At 40.5% G+C, this 20,235-nt stretch overlaps 1 protein-coding gene across 1 annotated transcript in view; it reads left to right on the forward strand.

The window, feature by feature from the left end:
- THSD4 (thrombospondin type 1 domain containing 4) overlaps positions 1 to 20,235 on the forward strand; it is a 661,199-nt gene that overhangs the window by 276,113 nt on the left and 364,851 nt on the right. Inside the window, exon 7 of the mRNA XM_032244849.1 lies at positions 13,711 to 13,847. Within this exon, the coding sequence (XP_032100740.1) occupies positions 13,711 to 13,847 (137 nt within the window). The remainder of the gene's footprint in view (positions 1 to 13,710; positions 13,848 to 20,235) is intronic.

The raw sequence follows: 20,235 nt of genomic DNA on the forward strand, positions 1-20,235 counted from the left end.
AGGATAGAATTCTATGTCAAATCTGAATTTAAATCCTTCTGGCTCTACCACTTTCTAGCAGTGAGGTTTTTAACCTCCCTGAGCCAAGGGTTTCTCATCTGTAAAATGGGATAGTAATAGTGTCAATTTCTCTGAGTTGTAAGAGCGATATGAACTAATACATATGCAGTGTCTCACACAGTACTTGTTACAATGCAAGCACTCTAGCCAGGTTGAGTGTCATTATAATCAGTTTAGGAAATCTCTGTGCAGTATTTTAAGTGTGGTGAGGTCATTGACAAACAGAATGACTCAGACAAGTCTTTTCACTTTTCTGGGTGTCAGTTTTCTGTCGTGTAGAATGAAAGGATTGGGTGAGGTCTTTCCAGCTGTGATGGTCCATGTAGTCCAGAGATAGCAAGATTAGTGGGAGCAGCTATGAGAGAGGCAGCTTCCAGGAGTCACATCTGCAATGTCAGGTAGAATTTAGGCAGAGAATAGAATGTGAGACACACCAGCCAGGGGAACAGTGTGCATAGAACCATGGTGGTGGAGAAGGAGCACAGGGAATTTGGCGAAGAGGTGATGGTTCTTTAGGAGTGGTGGCAAAGGAGGAGTACAGAGCCACCACAAGTTCTTGAAGGGAGGGCGACCTGAAGGAGGAAGGTTTGGGGATAATATAGCCTGAGCCAGACACATGGGGAGAGGGCAGGGAGCTTGGAATCAGGGAGACCAGCTAGGACAATGTGTAGCCTCTAACACAGGCTGATGAAGGCCTGGGCTGGGATTTGGCAGAGGAGTGAAAGGGAGGAGGAGAACCCACAATGAATGAATGATACTGCTTGGTAGTAGAGCCAATAATAAAGGTTGAAAGAGGTTTCTAGAATGTTTGTTTCCATTGACAGAGATACATCCTTGTCCTTGAGAAAATTGGGTTGCGCTCTAGAAATCTGCATGAGTGATTGGCAACCCAGCAGAAGATTGAAAGCTGGCAGCTGGGGGTGCAGAAAGAGGGAACAGAAGGAGAGGTTGACAGCCAGCTCCCATGTCCAGCACCACAGCAGATTCACGCAGGTTTCATGCAGCTGATGGAGTAGGCCAGGGAATTGGGTAGGAGACAGGGGCATGGGGTTAGAAATCCCAAACAGAAAGAGTCCACTTTCTGGGCCATAGGAGGGAGGCTTCCTTTATTTAGCTGGCTGCCCTAGGGGAAGCAGAAAGTCCCCAAGCCCCCCTCCCCCCACTCAAGATCCAAGCAGGATGAGGGTAGTAGGTAATCTAGCCTGCAGCAGGTGACTTAGTGGGATAGGCATGCCCCAGTGGTGCCACAGCTGTAGCCCACTGGCAACACAGAACAGCAGTGGGAAGCTCTGTTTGGAGAAGCTTTGGGTTCCAGAATGGACTAGTGAGGTGGGGAGTGCAGTGGGAGCAAGGACATTTCAGTCACATGGACCTGTTTACAGCTGAGCTCCACCACGTACCAACCATGTGGTTGTGACCACATCACTGAGCTTGCCTCAGCCTCAGGGTCCTTGTCCTCCATTGGCAAGGATTGGCTAAATTAATTTCTATGAAGAGTCTAACATATAGTAAGTGTCCAAGAGACACTAAACATAAAATTTGCAAAAGGTGGGACTAAGTTAGGCAGCTACATCCTAATGCCTGCTGAATCCAAATGCAGCTAAAAAGGAAAGAGAAGTTCCTGTCCCCGCTCTGTTTTCTGCACGGTATAGATCATACCTGACAACTCAAAAGGAAATTTCCTCCTTGCAAGGCCTCCTGATGGCTGTAGTCTTCGCTGTCTCGCTTTCAAATATACAGCTGTAACCTTTTATTTAAGTAGCCAAACATCATTTTGTATGTTAGCTATGGCAGTGTATTCCCAGGGTGTCAGCTAGTAGCCTGGTTACAAGCCAGGTCTCCTCCTTCTCTCCTAGTTCAGAAGCATCGGTTACAGCAGAGGCTCTCCAGGTGTGACTCCCAGACCAGGAGCACTGGCATCACCTGGGAACTTGTTAGAAATGAATATTCTTGAACTCTACACTAGGCCCACTGCGTCAGATACTCCAGGGAGTGGGGCCTATCAGCCTTTGTTTTAACAGAAGACTTCCAGAAGTTTGAAAGCCACTGAATGTTAGTGTTGTGGACAATTAGAACTATATTTAAGTATGCACAGTGCTAAGAGGACTATTGATAGAAAATTGAGCCAGTGATTTTTTTCAGGGTTCAAAAGGGATGTTTTTGTATATAAAGATACCCAGTAAATCTGCAGAAAGAAAAACAAACATTTAAGACATTTTCATTCACTCTTTCTAATCCATATCTGAAGCCTATTAAAACAGTCAGTTAAGTAAGATTCGGTAGGGCACCTTTTTTTTTTTTTTTTTTTTTTTTTTTTAGGATGGAGTCTTGCTCTGTCACTAGGCTAGAGTGCAGTAGTGCGATCTCAGCTCACTGTAACCTCCCCTCCCAGGTTCAAGCGATTCTCCTGCCTCAGCCTCCCAAGTAGCTGAGGCTACAGGTGCCCGCCAACATGCCCGGCTAATTTTGTATTTTTAGTAGAGATGGGGTTTCACCATATTGGCCAGGCTGGTCTTGAACTCCTGACCTTGTGATCTGCCTGCCTCAGCCTCCCAAAGTGCTGGGATTACAGGCATGAGCCATTCCACCCAGCCGCAGTTAGGGCACTTCTAAAGTTTCTAAAGGACGTTGCTTTTAGAAATGCCCTTTAAAGGGCATTCAGTATGAACTTATAAAGTTTAAATTAAATTTAAAGTTTAAATTGCAAGTGTGGGATGGAAGATTTGGGGTATTAGGCAACTGATAAGCTGTTTGAGCTTTAATAATGGAATGCACCCAAAACAGTTTTCTTTTTCCGAACAGGAAAAGCTAAGACTTAGTCTTACCCGTCTTCTGTTCTGACTGTTTCAGAACAGTTTTCTAATTCCAGAGAAGAGTCTGGCCGCTGAGAATCATTCTCCTCATCTTATTTTCCATAACTTTGTCCTGGAAAATGCAGTCTGGGGAAAAGCATTTTAAACAGTAATCATCTGAGTCTAGTCCAGAATTTGGAACCCAAGGGCAGGCAGATACTTCGTCGTAAACGGGAGCAATAATACGTAGATAATGCAGTCAGTGGAGGTGAAGCCTAGCGCTCCGGTGGCTCTGGCTGCTCCTGGGTTAGTTATCATACCAAATGCAGCAAACTCCTGGTCCATTGCTCTGCTTTGAGCAAACACCTTATTTTATTTAACCCCTGCATACACTCTTAAGACACTGTATCCACATGTTTCTAATTGATTTACCCTTCACTCATCAGCATGTGTTGGGTAAGCACCCTGCCACCTCCAGGTTTTATGAGCTGCATTTGCTAGGCTGCAATTCTTGAACAGAGGTATCGAATATTCCACCAAAAAAAAAAAAAAAAGGAATTGACCTTGGGAAATGAGGGCTTCAGCGCTCAACTTGGAATGAACTTGTGAAGTTTGAATGCATCTGCAGCTAAGCACAGATGTTACCTATTCTCCAGTGTTCATGTATTTATGCACAGAATCTCCTCTTTTCGTACCTGAATTTTTTCCCCCACTTAAATGAGTGTGGGAGAATGTGCAATTGTGGGAAAAGCTTGAACCTTGTTTCCTTCCACTTTCTGGGGGCTCCCATCCCTCCCAAAGTCTCCTTGCTGGCTGAGAGCAAATGCAAACCAGTGCAGTAGCAAAGCTTCCTAAAATCTAAAATCTCAACGCTTGAGCAGCATTTTGCTTTTCTAGAAGGCAGCATTCCCTTTTGCATAAGTTTCTTCCACTTATGTAAAATTTCGAAGAAGATAGCAAGAGTTTTTTAGTTTTTTTGTTAATTTTGAATAGAGATTGAAAAAATCTACCATTAATAATAACTGCACAGAAGGATTTCATATCCAAGAACCTGAATTGTTGGAGTTATTTTCTAGATTTTTTTAAAAAATTGGTTTTTATTTTCTATTCCAAATTATGTGTGTATATACTTGATAGAGTCAAATAGTTCTAAAAGTTTGCCCTTTCCCTAATCTTTCCTACTTCTCCACCATTTTAGCTGTTCTTCTGATTTTTACCTTATCTCTAAATAATACTTAAATTGTTAATTCTGGGTTTTTATATTTTAAATTTTTTCTGTTGAAAATGAAGAGCTTGTCCTCTTTCACTATCCTCTCCCTAGACGTCACCACACATAAACACTCTCCATCCCACACTCTCCTGATACAATTGTTGTCATTTTGCTTAGATGAACAACCATTGCTCACATTGTGATGACTGCGTACATGCACTTCCCACTGCGGCCATGCGGTATACCACCTCAGGTCAGATTTCCAGAGCACGGATCCTCAAGCAGAGATTTATGCCTAGTGTTCCTTGGGGCACAGCACCTGTGACGGATGTGGGAGGCAGGATTGGACAGAGGGAAGTTGGGCTGTGATGCAGTCACACCACGGCCTCAGCTTGTCCTACAGGAAGCTCTGAGCAGAAGGAGCCCTGAAGAGTTACCAGCTATTGAGACAGGGTAGGCCTTTGTACCAGAGGCCCAGTCATTAGATGGAGCTGTCCCTGAGGAGGAGGCTTAACCTGGGGGAGCCAGCTTCCTCAGGCACAGCACAAGCTCCAGAAATTCACAGCTGTTGAGCCAGCTCCTAACTGCTGGGGGTGTGGCTGACTGGGATTGGCAGGTAGGGGTAGGTTATCTGGGCACCGTAGTGAGGCATTCACCACATAGACTGTGATTATATTTCCTTTCCTGAAATCTCACTTTCTCTGTTGTTGACAAATACCTTTTGGTTTTTAGTTTGCCTACGTTTCTATGTACTTGATACTAATTCAACCCAAACTCTTCTAAATTGTGTACATCTTCTTTCAGTAGCTTCATGTCTCAGGATCTTAAAATCTCAGTATCTTAAAATGTATTGGGTATTCTGTCTATTTCATCTTAAAGAATTCTCTCCCGGAACTCTGACCTGCTCTAGTCTTTCCCTAGTGCACACCTGTCTTGTTGAGATCTCCTTTCTTCCTAGTCCTGAGCATTCTCTTTGCTTCTTTCTTGGCTTAGATCTTCTGTCTCCTGGATCCCACGCCTTCTGCTTTCTTGTTCTACTCCTTTATTGTGGTAGACTACATCCTCCAATAAGGGTGCATGAGACGTAAATTGCGTGGGAATTGCATTTCTGAAAATGCTTTCTTCCTAAGGATTGATAATTTGACTAGATATAGAATTCTGATTTAGAAATGGCTGTGCCTTAAGAATAAGGCATTACTCAATTATTGTTCAGCCATCAAAGTTATTGCTGAGAAATCCAATACTATTTTGTTTCTGTTTGGGATACTTGTATTATCTTTTCTTTGTCCCAATGTCTTGAAATTTCAAGTGATATGCCCTTCATGGGGGCTTGTTTTTATCTGTTTACTGGGAGATACTTCTCCATGGGTCTCTTGTACTCTTACAAGTCTTTGGAGCATGCCAAGAATGCAAGGCTCTGACCACACTAAAATCACATTATTTCCAGCATTGTATTTGCAGTGAGCAACCTTGAGGGATAAGTCTCCATTCAGGACAAATAGTAAGGTTGCTTGTTGCTTTCAATAAAAGCAGTAGATCTCTCAACCTCAGTGTTCCTCAGCTGCAATACAAAGCCACTGTATATGCAGTATCCATAGGCCATATGGATTGCCCCTTTGGGACTTGGGGGCAAAGGGAACAGACACAAACACACTAATGCTCACGCTACTTGCTCTTCCGTGAACTGCTTGCTCTTCTTTATCTCTCACTCAGAAATCTTCTCTATCTTCTGTTTGTATCCATGAAAACAGTAACAAGATAACTTATTGATTGTAAGTAAGGTAAGATCAAATCCCAGCCCTGACACCATTATCCTGGGCACTTGATAGACTCTGCAATCTGGAAACTGAAATTTTCTTGAGTTGTTTGATGATTTCCTGTGGATCTGGGAAATTAATTGCTTCTGCTTTTCCTTTTTGTAAAATTCCAACTTTATTGAAATAAAATTCATATGTCATAAAAGTCACCAATTTAGTTGTTTTAGTAAAAGTCACCATAACTTTAATTAAACAGTTATGTAACTATTATCATGATACAATTGCAAACATTTTTCTCATCCTAAGGAGAAAGCCCGTATCTATTAGCAGTCACTCCACATTATCCCTTCTCTTCAGGCCCTGGCAACCACTAATTTACTTTCTTTCTCCATGGATTTGCATATTCTGGGCATTTCATGTGAATGGAATTATACAATACATGGCCTTATATGACTGGCTTCTTTTACTTAGCATAATGTTTTGAAGATTTATCAATGTCATAGCATGTATCCATACTTTAATCCTTCCTGTTGTCAAATAATATTCCATTGTATGGATATACCACATTCACATTTTGTCCATTCATCAGTTGAGAGACATTTCAGTTGTTTCCACTTTTTAGCTGTTATGAATAATGCTGCTGCTATAGTCTGAATGTTATTGTCACCCTAAAATTTATATGCTGGAACCTAACATTCAGTGTGATATCATTTGGAGATGGGATGTTTTAGAATTAAGTTATGAGGGCTCCAGCCTCATTAATGGGATTAGTACCCTCATAAAAGAGACTTGAGTAAGCCCCCTTGCCTCGTCTGCTATGCAAGGATAACAACAACAAGCTGCCATCTGTGAAGCAGACAGAACCATCACTGGACACTGAATCTTGTGGCAGCTTGATGGTGGACTTCCCAGCCTCTGGAACTCAGAAATAAATTTCTATTGTTTATAAATGACATAATCTAAGGTATTTTGTTATGGCACTCAAACAAACTAAGAAAGCTGTTATGAATATTTATGTACACATTTTTAGGTTAACACAGGTTAAATTTATACCCATTTTCTTCTAGGAATTTTATAGTTTTAGATTTTAAATTTAGGTTGATCAATTTTTAGTTCTCTTTTGTATATGGTTTGAGGTAGGGATCCAACTTCATTCTTTTGCATGCAAAAGTTATCCCACTGTCATTTGTTGCAGACACTATTTTTTTCCCTATTGAGTCATCTTAGCACTTGTGTCAAAAATCAATTGACCATAAATGTAAGACTTTGTATCTAGACTCTAAGTTCTATTCCATTGATCTATGTGTTTAGCCTTATGATAATACCACACTTAGTTTTGATTTGTAGTAAGTTTTAAATTCAGGAAATATGAATCCTCCAACTGTTTTTCTTTGGTCCCTTGCATTTTTGTGTAAAATTTAAGATTAGCTCCAGAAAAATAATAGGCCAGTTGGTAGTTTGTGTTGAATATGCAGATCAATATGAGGGGGCATTGCCATCTTAACAATGTTAAATCTTTAGATCCAAGAAAATGTGATATCCTTCCATTTGTTTAGATCTTTCTTAATTTATTTCAACAATAGTTTGAGATTTTCAATGCATAAATCTTATACTTCTTTAAACTTGTTTGTAAGTATTTTTATTCTTTTTAATGCTATTTTAAGTTGAATTGCTTTTTCAAATTCATTTTCAGAATACTCATTGATAGTAAATAGAAATACAATTAAGAGGTAGGGTCTCACTATGTTGCCCTTGCTGGTCTTGAACTCCTGGCCGCAAGTAATCCTTCTGCCTTGGACTCCCAAAGTTACTGGCATGAGCCCCCGTACCTGGCCCTCAAAGTATTTTCTAATTTGCCCTGTGGTTTCTTTCTTGATCATTTATTTAGGAGTATGTTGTTTAATTTCCATGTATTTAAAAAGTTTCCCAATTTTTTTCTGCTATTGATTTTTAATTTCATTCAATTGTGGTCTGAGAACATACTTTTCATTATTTTGATATTTTAAAATTTATTAAAGTTTGTTTTATAGCCTAACATTTATTCCCTCTTGGAGAATGTTTCATGTGCCCTTGAGAAGAATGTGTATTCTGCCACTGTTGGGTGGAGTGTTCTATAGCTATCTCAGTATTGTTCAAGTATTCTATATCTTTATTGATCTTCTATAGATCTCAGTCTAATTGGTTTATAGTGTTATTCATGTATTCTATTTCCTTATTGATAGCCTATAGATATCTAACTGGTTTATAGTGTTGTTCAAGTATTCTATTTCCTTATTGACCTGCTTTAGATATCTAAGACTAATTGGTTTATAGTGTTATTCGAGTATTCTGTTTCCATATTGATCTTCTGTCTCATTGCTGTATTCATTATTGAAAGTGGGATATGAAAGTTTGAAACTACCATTTTATTATTGTCTATTTCTTCTTTCAGTTTTGTCAGGTATGTGTGTGTGTTTTAGATGGAGTCTTACTCTGTCACCCAGGCTGGAGTGCAGTGGCATGATTTCGACTCACTGCAACCTCTGCCTCCCAAGTTCAAGCAATTATTTTGCCTCAGCTTCCTGAGTAGCTGGGATTACAGGCACGTGCCACCACATCTGGCTAATTTTTGTATTTTTTTTTAATAAAGATGGGGTTCTGCCATGTTGTCCAGGCTGGTCTCAAACTCCCAATCTCAGGACCTCAGCCTTCTAAAATGTCGGGAATACAGGCATGAGCCACTGTGCCCAGCCTGTCAGTTTTTACTTTATGTATTTTGGGGCTTGGTTGTTATGTCTTCCTACTGGATTGACTCTTCTGTTATTATAAAACATTCTTGTCTCTAGTAACAACTTTTGTCTTAAAGTCTACTTTGTCCAAAATATTAGTAGAGCCACTCTAGCTGCCTTTTGCTTTTATGGAAGAGTTGATTTTCAGAGGCACTGAGAGCCATTCTGGAAAGTGGAACCTCTAACTACTTCTTAGAACTCTTAGAGATCATTGTTCCGGTTTTAGGTCTGTTTTCTTTCCCCTACTTCCAAAGTTAACTTTTGGAGACTCCGTAATGCTACATAGCTTTGTTGCTTTTATTGCTGCTTAGGATTAGCTTTCTTGGGTCATAAGTCCTTACGATGGGTGCTTCTGCTTTCCGGTTTCCAAAACTTTGTAACCGTTAACTCCTTTTCTATTTGTTCTTTTGAGTTTATTACTTTTTTTAAAAAAATCTTTATTATATCGATGGCTTTTTCCAAGGAAACAGAATTCAATGAGTGATTTAAATCTTTAACTTGTATTTGAGGGTACACCCTTTAGCTTTTTGTTGCTTTACTCTTAGTGACCTAAATTTTCTTGTATAGTCACCAGAATTTTTTTTTCATGATCAGAGGGCTTTAAATATCAGGGCTCCCGATACTTGGTAATATCCTAAATTTAATTAGAGTGTTTATATTTGGGGTTATATCATCTTTTAAATTCAGGCGTGGGATCTGAATAGCTTTGATTCAAAATAAGAAGAGTAAGCTGCTTCCAAGTCTGCTCACTGCTTGATTTTCCTTAGAGCGGTGATTCCCAAACTTGACCATGTCCTGGATCTCATCTGCAGAGTTTCTGATCCAGGATGTCTGGGGTGAGGCCCAAGAATTTGCATTTTCAGCAAGTACGCAGGTGATGCTGGTGCCGCTGGTCCCAGGACCACACTGAGAACTACTGCTTTAGTGTGTGGATGGTGAAATGTTCTTTTTGGAGACAGGGAGGACATTCAGGAAACAGATGAGAACAAAGGAGGAGAGGAACAGAGAGAAGTTTGTGCCCACTTGCACTTATTCCATTGCTCCCCACTTTTGGTTTCCCCCTTTCTTTTTGGAGACAGAGAGGACATTCAGGAAACAGATGAGAACAAAGGAGGAGAGGAACAGAGAGAAGTTTGTGCCCACTTGCACTTATTCCATTGCCCCCCTTTCTGTTTTCCCCTTTTGTCTGCACTAACAAAACCTGGCAAAATCTGCTTAGAGCAGCGTCTCCTGGCATCAAAATTGCACTTTACTCAAAGGCAAAAAAGTAAAGTGAATATTCATGCAAAACCTTAATTTGAAACCCTTCGAATGTTGTTGTTGCTGTTTTTGAAATGGGATCTTGCTCTTGCTCTGTCGTCCAGGCTGGAGTGCAGTAGTGCTGTCACAACTCACTGCAGCCTCAAACTCCTGGGCTCAAAGGATTCTCTCACCTCAGCCTCTTGAGTAGCTGGGACTACAGGCCTGCACCCTCATGCCCGGCTAATTTTTAATTTTTTTGTAGAGACAGGGTCTCATTATGTTGCCCAGGCTGGTCTCGGACTCCTGGGCTCAAGCAGTCCTCCTGCTTCAGCTTCCAAGTGTTGGCATTACAGACATGAGCCACTGTGCCATGCCCAAATGTATTTTTATGTGGAATTTTAAAGGGGTCGGGGGCTGAGGGTGGTGCCTTATGCCTGTTATCCTGGTACTTTGGAAGGCTGAGGCAAAGGGATCACTTGAGACCAGGAGTTTGAGACCAGCTGGGCAACATGGCAAAACCCCATCTGTACAAAAAATACAATTAGCTGAGTGTGGTGGTGCACACTTGTAGTCCCAGCTACTTAGGAGGCTGAGGTGGGAGAATGGCTTGAGCCTGGGAGGTCATGGTTGCAGTGAGCCAAGAACACTCCAGCCTGAGTGATATAACATGCGTCTCGCACAGACACAAAGGTGGGGCGGGCAGTGGGTAGGAAGTCTATGCAGAGTTTAGAGAAGTCCCCTTTACATAATTTTGTGAAAAGAACTGGGCATTTTCTTTCTTTTTTTTTTTTTTTTTTTTTTTGAGAGGAAGTCTCTGCTGCCAGGGCTGGAGTGCAGTGGCGCAGTCTCAGCTCACTGCTACCTCTGCCTCCCAGGTACAAGCGATTCTCCTGCCTCAGCCTCCTGAGTAGCTGGGATTACAGGCACCCACCACCACGCCCAGCTAATTTTTTGCATTTTTACTAGAGACAGGATTTCCCCATGTTGGCCAGGTTGGTCTGAAACTCCTGACCTCAGATTCGCCCGTCTCGGCCTCCCAAAGTGCTGGGATTACAGGCGTGAGCCACTGCACTTGGCCAGAACTGGGGTATTTTCTAAGGCAACAGAATGCTACACGGTTTTGTTAAAAAGCCCCTTGTCCTCATGTTTCAGTTATCTCCTAGTTGTAAATCTGAGAAGGCAGACCCAGTGCCTATTGGTGGGAGGAGCCAGAGTTAAGGCCATTCCTCTAGTTTCTTTTCCTGTGGCTTTTTGGAGATTCTGCTGTAATTGTCTCATGTTTAGCTTTTCTTTTTTCTCAGAATGTTCTTCTGCAGTATGGTTACAAATACTGAGAAATAAAATTGTGGCCCCAAAAGATAGGATCTCAAAGGATAGGGATACCTGGGAGGAAGCCAAGAGAAGTGAAGACCCAAAACCCTTGCCCAGATGAGGCTGCCTTTCACAAACACTTTTATTATTTACAATGCAATGCACCTGGATAGTTCTAGAGCTTCAGAAAGCCAGGATCTGGGGAGAGAGGGAATAGGGTCTTAGTAGATGAAATGAAAAAGCAGATTACAGGAGATGAGTTTTGTCTGCAGCTTGTCACTTCCTTTCTTAGGCCTGTTTTTAAATCTATAAAATGATGATTTGGTTGAGAATAAATCCCAAAGGTGCTTCCATCTTGGTTTTCTTATTTCCCCCAAATCACTTCTTATATCTTTTGGGCAGCCAAGGTAAGAAACCAGGTCTCTTGACTTATAAGATAGCTCAGAGTACCTAGACAATGCGATCTTCCTGAACCATGTGGTCCCAGAGGCTCCATGTTATTTCCTGTTAGAGGTTTTCAGTGGCTTTGGAATAGAAGGAAGTTTATTGCTATGACAGTCAGGCAGCCACACTGGGGAAATATGCTGTGTTGTGTTATGTAGGAAAAAGTCAGTATTACCCAATCTGGTAATCTGATTTTTAGACAAAGGTTTGACCCTGGAACAGGCTGCCTATGGCTGAGCATAGCATTAGTCTTGTCTCCAAAAACAGTTAAAAAAAAAATCAGTATGTATTTGGCTTGTCTGTCTCTTTTACATATAGAAATATATTTTGCCTGAAAATTATTTTCATTCTTATTTTGAAAGCACCTAAATTGCTCTGAGATGTTCCTTGTAGCAGTAATTAATTTAGCTTTTACTGTGCACCTGCTGTGTGCCACACTTGGTGTGAAGTGATAGAAATTTAGAGAAAGACTCTGAGGTGGGGAAATACATCTGGCAGGAGGGGAGAGAAAGCTAATGGGGAAAAAAGGCCAGGATTTATTTACGCATCCCTTGTTTTATTCTTCAGGGATTTGTTTAGCATTTGCTTTGTGCCAAGCTCTGTGCTGGGTTCCTGGGATACAAAAGTGAATAAGACAGAGACATCCTGTGTTCTTGAAAAAGCACACTGCAATGCATCATGGTTAACTCTGAAATAGAGGAGGGCACATCAGCCTGCTGTGGGGCGGAAGTAGAGATGGGATCAAGATCCATGGAGGGCTTCCTGAGGAGGTGACTTGGACGTGCAAACAAAGTACAAATGTGTGCCGGCCAAATGACAGAAGGAACGGTGAAGCAATGGCAAGAGAGAGGAAGTGCTTAGTTGGGTGTAGGATGTGGATTTAGGAATGTGGATTTAAGGAAGAACAGGAGGAAATGAGGCCATAAAGTTAGGTGAGGTTCCGCTCTTGAAAGATATTTTATTCCTCGGTTAGAACTTTGAACTTCAACCTCAAATGATGGAGAAACCACTTAAATATCTCATAACCGAGGAATTACAGGAAGCTGCAGCCATTTAAAAAGGCATACAGATGATTTAACTGCATAGATTTTAAGTTTAAAAAGCAGAATGTGGCTGGGCACAGTGGCTCATGCCTGTAATCCCAGCACAAAGTGCACTTTGGTGCTGGGATTACAGGCATGAGCTCCCCTTGGGAGGCTGAGGTGGGCAGATCACTTGAGGTCAGGAGTTCAAGACCATCCTGGCCAACATGGTAAAACCCTGTCTCTACTCAAAAAAAAATAAAAATAAAAACAAAAAACAAAAAAAACAAAAAACTAGCTGGCTGTGGTGGCAGGTGCCTGTAATTGTAGCTACTTGGGAGGCTGAGGCAGGAGAATCACTTGAACCCAGGAGGCATAGGTTGCAGTGAGCTGAGATTGCACCATTGCACTCAAGCCTGGGTTACAGAGTAAGACTCTTCAACATAAAAATTGTGTGCTCATTATGATTGCTGATATATGAAGTATATCTAGGTTGGTACAAAAGTAATTGCAGTTTTTGCCATTACTTTCAATGGCAAAAGCCACAACTACTTTTGCACCAACCTAATTAGTTATGACAATGGCAAAGCATGGGAGGATGTCTAAAAGTAGAATCTGTTATTTGCATGGTGATAGTCTTTAAGAATTCCTTTATAATATTCACTCAGCATTGAATTACTACTATATGCAAATAGATCAAGAGACAATCCCTTCCCTCTATCATCAAATATGGGGAGAGCTGATAACTTCCATGCACTTTCAAAAAGTGTGGGATTATGAAATGTCCAGAATAGGCAAATCCATACAGAAGGTAGATTGGTGGTTGCCAAGATCTGGAGAGGGGAGCGAGGAATTGAAATGACAGCTTATAGGCACAGGGCTTCTTTTTGAGCTGATGGAAATGTTCTGGAATTATATAATAATGATTGTGGCTGGACATAGAACCTTAGGAACATACGAAGACTCATTGAACGTGTAGTTGGTTAAAATGATTTTATGTTACATGAATTTTATCTCAATAAAAATTATAGGAAGAAAAAAGGTGTTGATTCCAAAGAGATGACATTGCTTGCACCTCATCTTTACTTTATTTTATTTTGGTAGTAAAAGGCAATCGCAAATGTGAGTTGAACTGCCAGGCAATGGGCTACCGCTTCTACGTACGGCAAGCTGAGAAGGTCATCGATGGCACCCCCTGTGACCAGAACGGCACGGCCATCTGTGTGTCTGGGCAGTGCAAGGTAAGAGCCCCTGAACTGGGGCACCTGGGGTGAATTCTTGGGGTGTTTGATCTGTGACTGCTGACTCCATTGTTTTCTGGGAGGGACCAGGCTGCTAGCTCCCCCCAGCCCACGTGGGGGCTCCTGAACCATGCGCTCTGGGGGGACTGGGCTGAGATGGGGCTACTTGATCAGCCCTGACTTTGCCTGTGATCTTTGGGCATCGCCATGTCCAAATAATGGAAATGCCAGTATTAAGTGATTTATGTTGACGCCACATGCTTCACAAGGGACACGGTGATCTTTGCTGGTTGGATCTGGAGCTCCTTCCTTGCCTGTGAAAAACGGAGGTTATGGAAAGGGCACTGCTGGTTAAATCAAGAAATGGTTGGCGTCATGAGGGTGGCATTTTAAGGGAATGGCACATTTTATCTTGCCTCTCCCCAGAAGAGGCAGGCTTCCAAAGGAAAGCTGTTTCATGCCTTTTGTAGCAGAAGTTGTACTTTAAACAGGAAGTTTTCAACCTCCTTGGGCTTCTGAAGTTTGTTCCAGGAACTCCCCCGCCTGGCATTCTGCAAACATTCTGGGCTTGAGAGAATCCTTGTGGGATGCTCAGCATTGACAGAAAGCACCATTTGGTTAAAAAAAGGCATCTTAGGTGAAATGGCACCAATTCCGTAGCCACATTAATTTGCGCTAGGACTTGTACCTTCCTTTCATCTACATGTGCATTAGCAGAACTAAGATTTTAGCAGGTAAATGACTCTGGAGCCCAAAGGAAGAGTTTGTCTTAATTAGCACGCTATAGCTAGCTGGCAGACTGATTTTTATCAAAGGAAGAGCTCTTTGACTATAACATCTGAAAGTTCCTATTATATTTTGAATATAAATTGCTACTGTGTTTAATATTAAGGATATTGAGGTGTGATTTATGAGCACAACCTACTCCCCCAACAACATTTTGGATGAGGAGGTTTCATCTAGGGTGCAAAATAACTTGCAAAGCAGGATTGATATTTTCAGATTTTAAAAAAGGATATTTTAAATTATTACAAGTATGTAATGAATGTATATATTTATGAGGTATATGTGATATTTTGATACAGACAAATAGTGTGGAATGATCAAAGTAGGGTAATTGGGGTATTTATCACCTCAAACTTCTATCATTTATTTGTATTAGGAACATTCCAGTTACGCTCTTTTATTTCATTTATGTTTTTGTTTTTTGAGATGGAGTTTCACTCTCATTCCTCAGGCTGGAGTGCAATGGCACAATCTCAGCTCACTGCAACCTCTGCCTCCCTGGTTCAAGTGATTCTCCTTCCTCAGCCTCCCAAGTAGCTGGGATTACGGGCACGTGCCATCATGCCCAGCTAATTTTTTGTACTTTTAGTAGAGACAGGGTTTCACCATGCTGGCCAGGCTGGTCTTGAACCCCTGACCTCAGGTGATCTACCTGCCTTGGCCTCCCAAAGTGTTGGGATTATAGGCATGAGCCACCACACCCAGCCTCTACCCTTTGATTTATTTTAAAATATATAATAAGTTATTGTTAGCTATAGTCACCTTATTGTGCTACCAAATACTCAATCTTATTCATTCTGTTTTTGGTTTTTTTTTTTTTTTTGCTCATTAACCATCCCGATATAACCCCATCCCCACTACCCTTCCCAGTCTCTGGCAACCATTATTTCACTCTGTCTTCAGGAGTTCAATTTCATGTTGTTGTTTTTTTTTTCAAGCTCCCACATATGAGTGAGAACATGTGATATTAGTCTTTGTATGCCTGGCTTATTTCAGTTGACAGAAATTCAGTTCTATCCATGCTATTGCAAATGACAGGATTTTGTTCTCACATTTTGAATGGAAGTTAAGAAAGGAACAAGGTGTCACTTGATATCTGATGTGTATGAAGTATCTTTGGAAGAGCAAACCCTGAAAGAATTAGGATGTGGCATAGAAGAGGCAGGAAACATCATGGAAAATATAGCCTCCAATTTTCCGCTTCTTTGGGAAAACCACTGGTTTTCACACATCCTCTTTAGGCTTCAGTGTCCTCAGAAAATACCAAAACGTGTTCTCTTAGAGTTTTATGGTCTCCATCTATAATGGTCTCTGCTTCTAAATGTTACTGAACTAAGATGATGGGCCTGATAGCAATCTAGCTTTATCGTTCAGATCCCAACTCAGCTGTTTCATTTCCTGAATACAGGTGCATACTGCTGAGGAATGGTGAATGTAACAGTAAAGTATAATGGTTACAAACATGACCCTGAAGTTGGATTACCCGGGTTCAAGTCATGTCTGTTCCACTGATTTACTGTGTGATTTTGCAAATGTTACTTAAGCTCTCTCTGCTTCTGTACATCATCTAAAAAATGAGGAGGATGGTACCTACACCCTGTGTTGTGGTGAAGAGTCATGACCCTGTAACAGGGCCTGGCATTAAGTAAGCATATTGGCATTTATTAGTATTAACACTGCGTATGCCTACATATTGTACACCATTGTACTCGGATTTTCTATGCAAAAGTATTTGCCTTTTTCCTTGATTATAGATTTGTCAGATGCACATGCTCTTTTGGGTCAGTGCTCTCATGCTATAGTGTGAATCACTGAGGGATTGCAGATTCTGATTCAGTAGGGCCTGGGGAAGGGCCCGGGAGTTTGCTTTTGTAACAAACTTCCATGCGATGCTGATGCTGCTGGTCCCTGGATCATACTTTGAGTAGCAAAGTTTTAAGGGACACTGATTAAAATACAGTTAACAAAAAGCCAGAAATATAAATATATAGTGGTGAGATGAGTTGGAAGGAATATGAAATGTAGTCTCTTCACTGGGAGAGCATATTTTCTTAGTATTTCATTAAATGTCTATGAACTGGTGATACAAAAGAAAAGCAAACACTTATAAGGACATGCATATGGATTCTTATTAATTGAGGAAAACATTCAAACTTTATGGCGACACAGTTTGCAGAGAATCATTGTTAAAAGCCTGAAACAGACATTTTCCAGGATGTAAGTATATTAATAGGGTTCTGACGTCACTACGACTACGCTGATACTACTTTGCATTTTTTCTCTGCATTTGCCTGAAATTTCCTCATTGCACTTTGTTGGAACCACTGACTATCCTATCCTCTCTAGAACTTCATTTTAAATAATCAGAAGTACATTTGATTCCCAGGCCGAAGTTGTGTTTACTTTGCAACTTTCAAAGGGTAAGAAGTGTCCTTTTCTAAATATTTGATCGGATGCCCAGAATTCAAATTCATTTCTTCACCTCTCTGACTTATGGCTGAGAGAGCTGTCACTTGCAGACAGTTCTCCCTAAGATATGTGTCTGCATCTGAAATAGTTACACAAAGCCTCTCCTGGCCACATAGGGTTGAAAGAAATAGCCAGGATTGCAAGAAAAGTTGATGAAAGGTGACAAGCATTACATAATAATATGAGCTGAGTCTACAAGAGTCCTCAGGAGAGGAGGGCACTGTCCTCACATCAAGCCAAGTAAAGGCCCCAGGCCCACCCATTGCTGGCTTGAATGCTGTGTTTCAGCTCAAGCTAGGCCTGTGTTTACCCAGTTCTAGAGCTCCTCTCTGTTTTATTTATTTTTTTTAAAAAATTCTTAATTTGTCATTTTTGTGGGCACATAATTTATATTTATAGAGTACATGAGATAATTTGATACAGGCAGACAATATGTAATAATCACATCAGAGTAAATGGGGTATCCATCCCCTCAAGCATTTATCCTTTGTGTTACAAGTGATCCAATTATACTCTTATTTTTAAATGTACAATTACATTATTATTGACTATAGTCACCCTGTCGTGCTATGAAATGCGAGATATTATTTATTCTTTCTATTTTTTTGTACCCATTAACCGTCCCTACCTCCCCCTTAACCCCTCGTTACTCTTCCCAGCCTCTGACAACCATCATTCTCCTCTCCATCTCCAAGAGTTCCATTGTTTTCATTTTTGGCTTCCACAAATAAATAAGACCATGCCTAGTTTATCTTTTTTTCTTCTTTGAGATGAAGTCTCACTCTGTTGCCCATGCTGGAGTGCAATGTTGCAATCTTGGCTCAGCACAACCTCCACCTCCTGAGTTCAAGCAATTCTCCTGTCTCAGCCTCCCAAGTAGCTTGGATTACAGGCATGTGCCACGACACCTGGCTAATTTTTGTATTTTTAGTAGAGATGGTGTTTTGCCATGTAGGCCAGGCTGGTCTCAAACTCCTGACCTCAGGTGATCCACCCACCTTGGCCTCCCAAAGTGCTGGGATTACAAATGTGAGCCGCCATGCCCAGCCCAAAGTTTGTCTTTTTGTGCCTGGTTTGTTTCACTTAACATAATGAGCTCCAGTCCCATCCATGTTGTTGCAAATGACAGGATCTCATTCTTCTTTGCGGCTAAATAGTACTTTATTGTGTATATGTACCACATTTTCTTTATACATTCACCTGTTGATGGACACTTAAGTTGACATAAACCTTGGCTTTTGTGAATAGTGCTGCAGTAAACATAAGTGTGTAGATATCTCCTCAATATACTGGTTTCTTTTCTTTGGGATATATGCCTAGCAGTGGGACTGCTGGATCACACGGTAGCTCTATTTTTAGTTTTTTGAGGAATCTCCAAGCTGTTCTCTAAAGTGGTTGTACTAATTTACATTCCCACTTTCAGTGTAAGAGGGTTCCCTTTACTCCACATCCTCACCAGCCTTTGTTATTGCCTGACTTTTATATAAAAGCCATTCGAACTGGGGTGAGACAATATCTCACTGTAGTTTGGATTTGCATTTCTCTAATGATCATTGATGTTGAGTAGGTTTTCATATGCCTGTTTTCCATTTGTATGTCCTCTTTTCAGAAATGTTTATTCAAATCTTTTGCCCATTTTAAAATCAGATTATTAGAGATTTTTCCTATAGAGTTGTTTGAGCTATATATTCTGGTTATTAATCCCTTGTCAGATGGGTAGCTTGCAAATATTTTCTCCTGTTCTGTGGGTCATCTCTTCACGTTGCTGATTATTTTCTTTGCTGTGCAGGATCTTTTTAACTTGATGTGATCTGATTTGTTCATTTTTGCTTTGGTTGCCTGTGTTTGTGGGGTATTACGTAAGAAATCTTTGCCCAGTCCTATGTCCTGGAGACTTTCCCCAGTGTTTTCTTGTAATAGTTTCATAGTTTGAGGTCTTAGATTTAAGTGTTTAATCCATTTTGGTTTGATTTTTGTATATGGTGAAAGAGAGGAGTTTAGTTTCATTCTTCTGCATATGGATTTCCAGTTTTCCCAGCACCATTTTTTGAGGAAACTGTCCTTTTTCCAGTGCATATTCTTGACACCTTTATTGAAAATATGTTCGCTGTAGTTGTGTGTATTTATTTCTAGGTTATCTATTCTGTTCCATTGGTCTATATGTCTGTTTCTATGCCACTACCATGCTGTTTTGGTGACTATTGCTATGTAGTATGATTTGAAGTCAAGTAATGTAATTCTTCCAGTTTTCTTCCTTTTGCTCAGAATTGCTTTGGCTATTCTTTTGTGGTTCCACATAAATTTTAGAATTGTTTTCTTCTATTTCTGTGAAGAACTTCATTGGTATTTTGATAGGAATTTCATTAAATCTGTAATTTGCTTTGGTTATATGGACATTTTAACAATATTAAGTCTTGCAATCCAGGAACACGGGATATCTTTCCATTCTTGTTTATCCTCTTCAACTCCTTTTATCCATGTTTTATAGTTTTCATTGTAGAGATCTTTTACTTCTTTGGTTAATTCCTAGGTATTTTATTTGTAGCTGCTGTAAATGGGATTCGTTTTTAAATTTCGTTTTCAGATTGTTTGCTGTTGGCATATAGAAATATGTATATTTGCTGTACCCATATAAAAACATTACCGTATTTTGTATGTTGATTTTGTATACTGCAACTTTCCTGAATTTGTTTATCAATTCTAATCATTTTTGGAGTTGTTAGTGTTTTCCAAATATAAAATTATATCATCTGCAAACAAGGGTAATTTGACTTTGTCCTTCCCAATTTGGATGTCCTTTATTTCTTTCTCTTGTCTGATTATTCCAGCTAGGACTTCCAGTACTATGTTGAATAATAGTATTGAAAGTGACCATCCTTGTCTTGTTCCAGATCTTAGAGGAAAGGCTTTTGTTTTTTCCCTATTCAGTATGATACTGGCTGTGGGTCTGTCATATATGACTTTATTATGTTAAGGCATGTTCCTTCTGTACCCAACTTTTTGAGGGTTTTTATCATGAAGGATGTTGAATTTTATCAAATGCTTTTTTGGCATCGATTGAAAGGATCGTATGGTTTCTGTCCTTCATTCTATTGCTATATCACATCGATTGATTTGCCAATATTGAACCATC

Source organism: Sapajus apella, unplaced genomic scaffold (assembly GCF_009761245.1).
Source record: "Sapajus apella isolate SASKATOON/1434 unplaced genomic scaffold, GSC_monkey_1.0 scaffold55, whole genome shotgun sequence".
Classification (NCBI taxonomy): domain Eukaryota; kingdom Metazoa; phylum Chordata; class Mammalia; order Primates; family Cebidae; genus Sapajus; species Sapajus apella.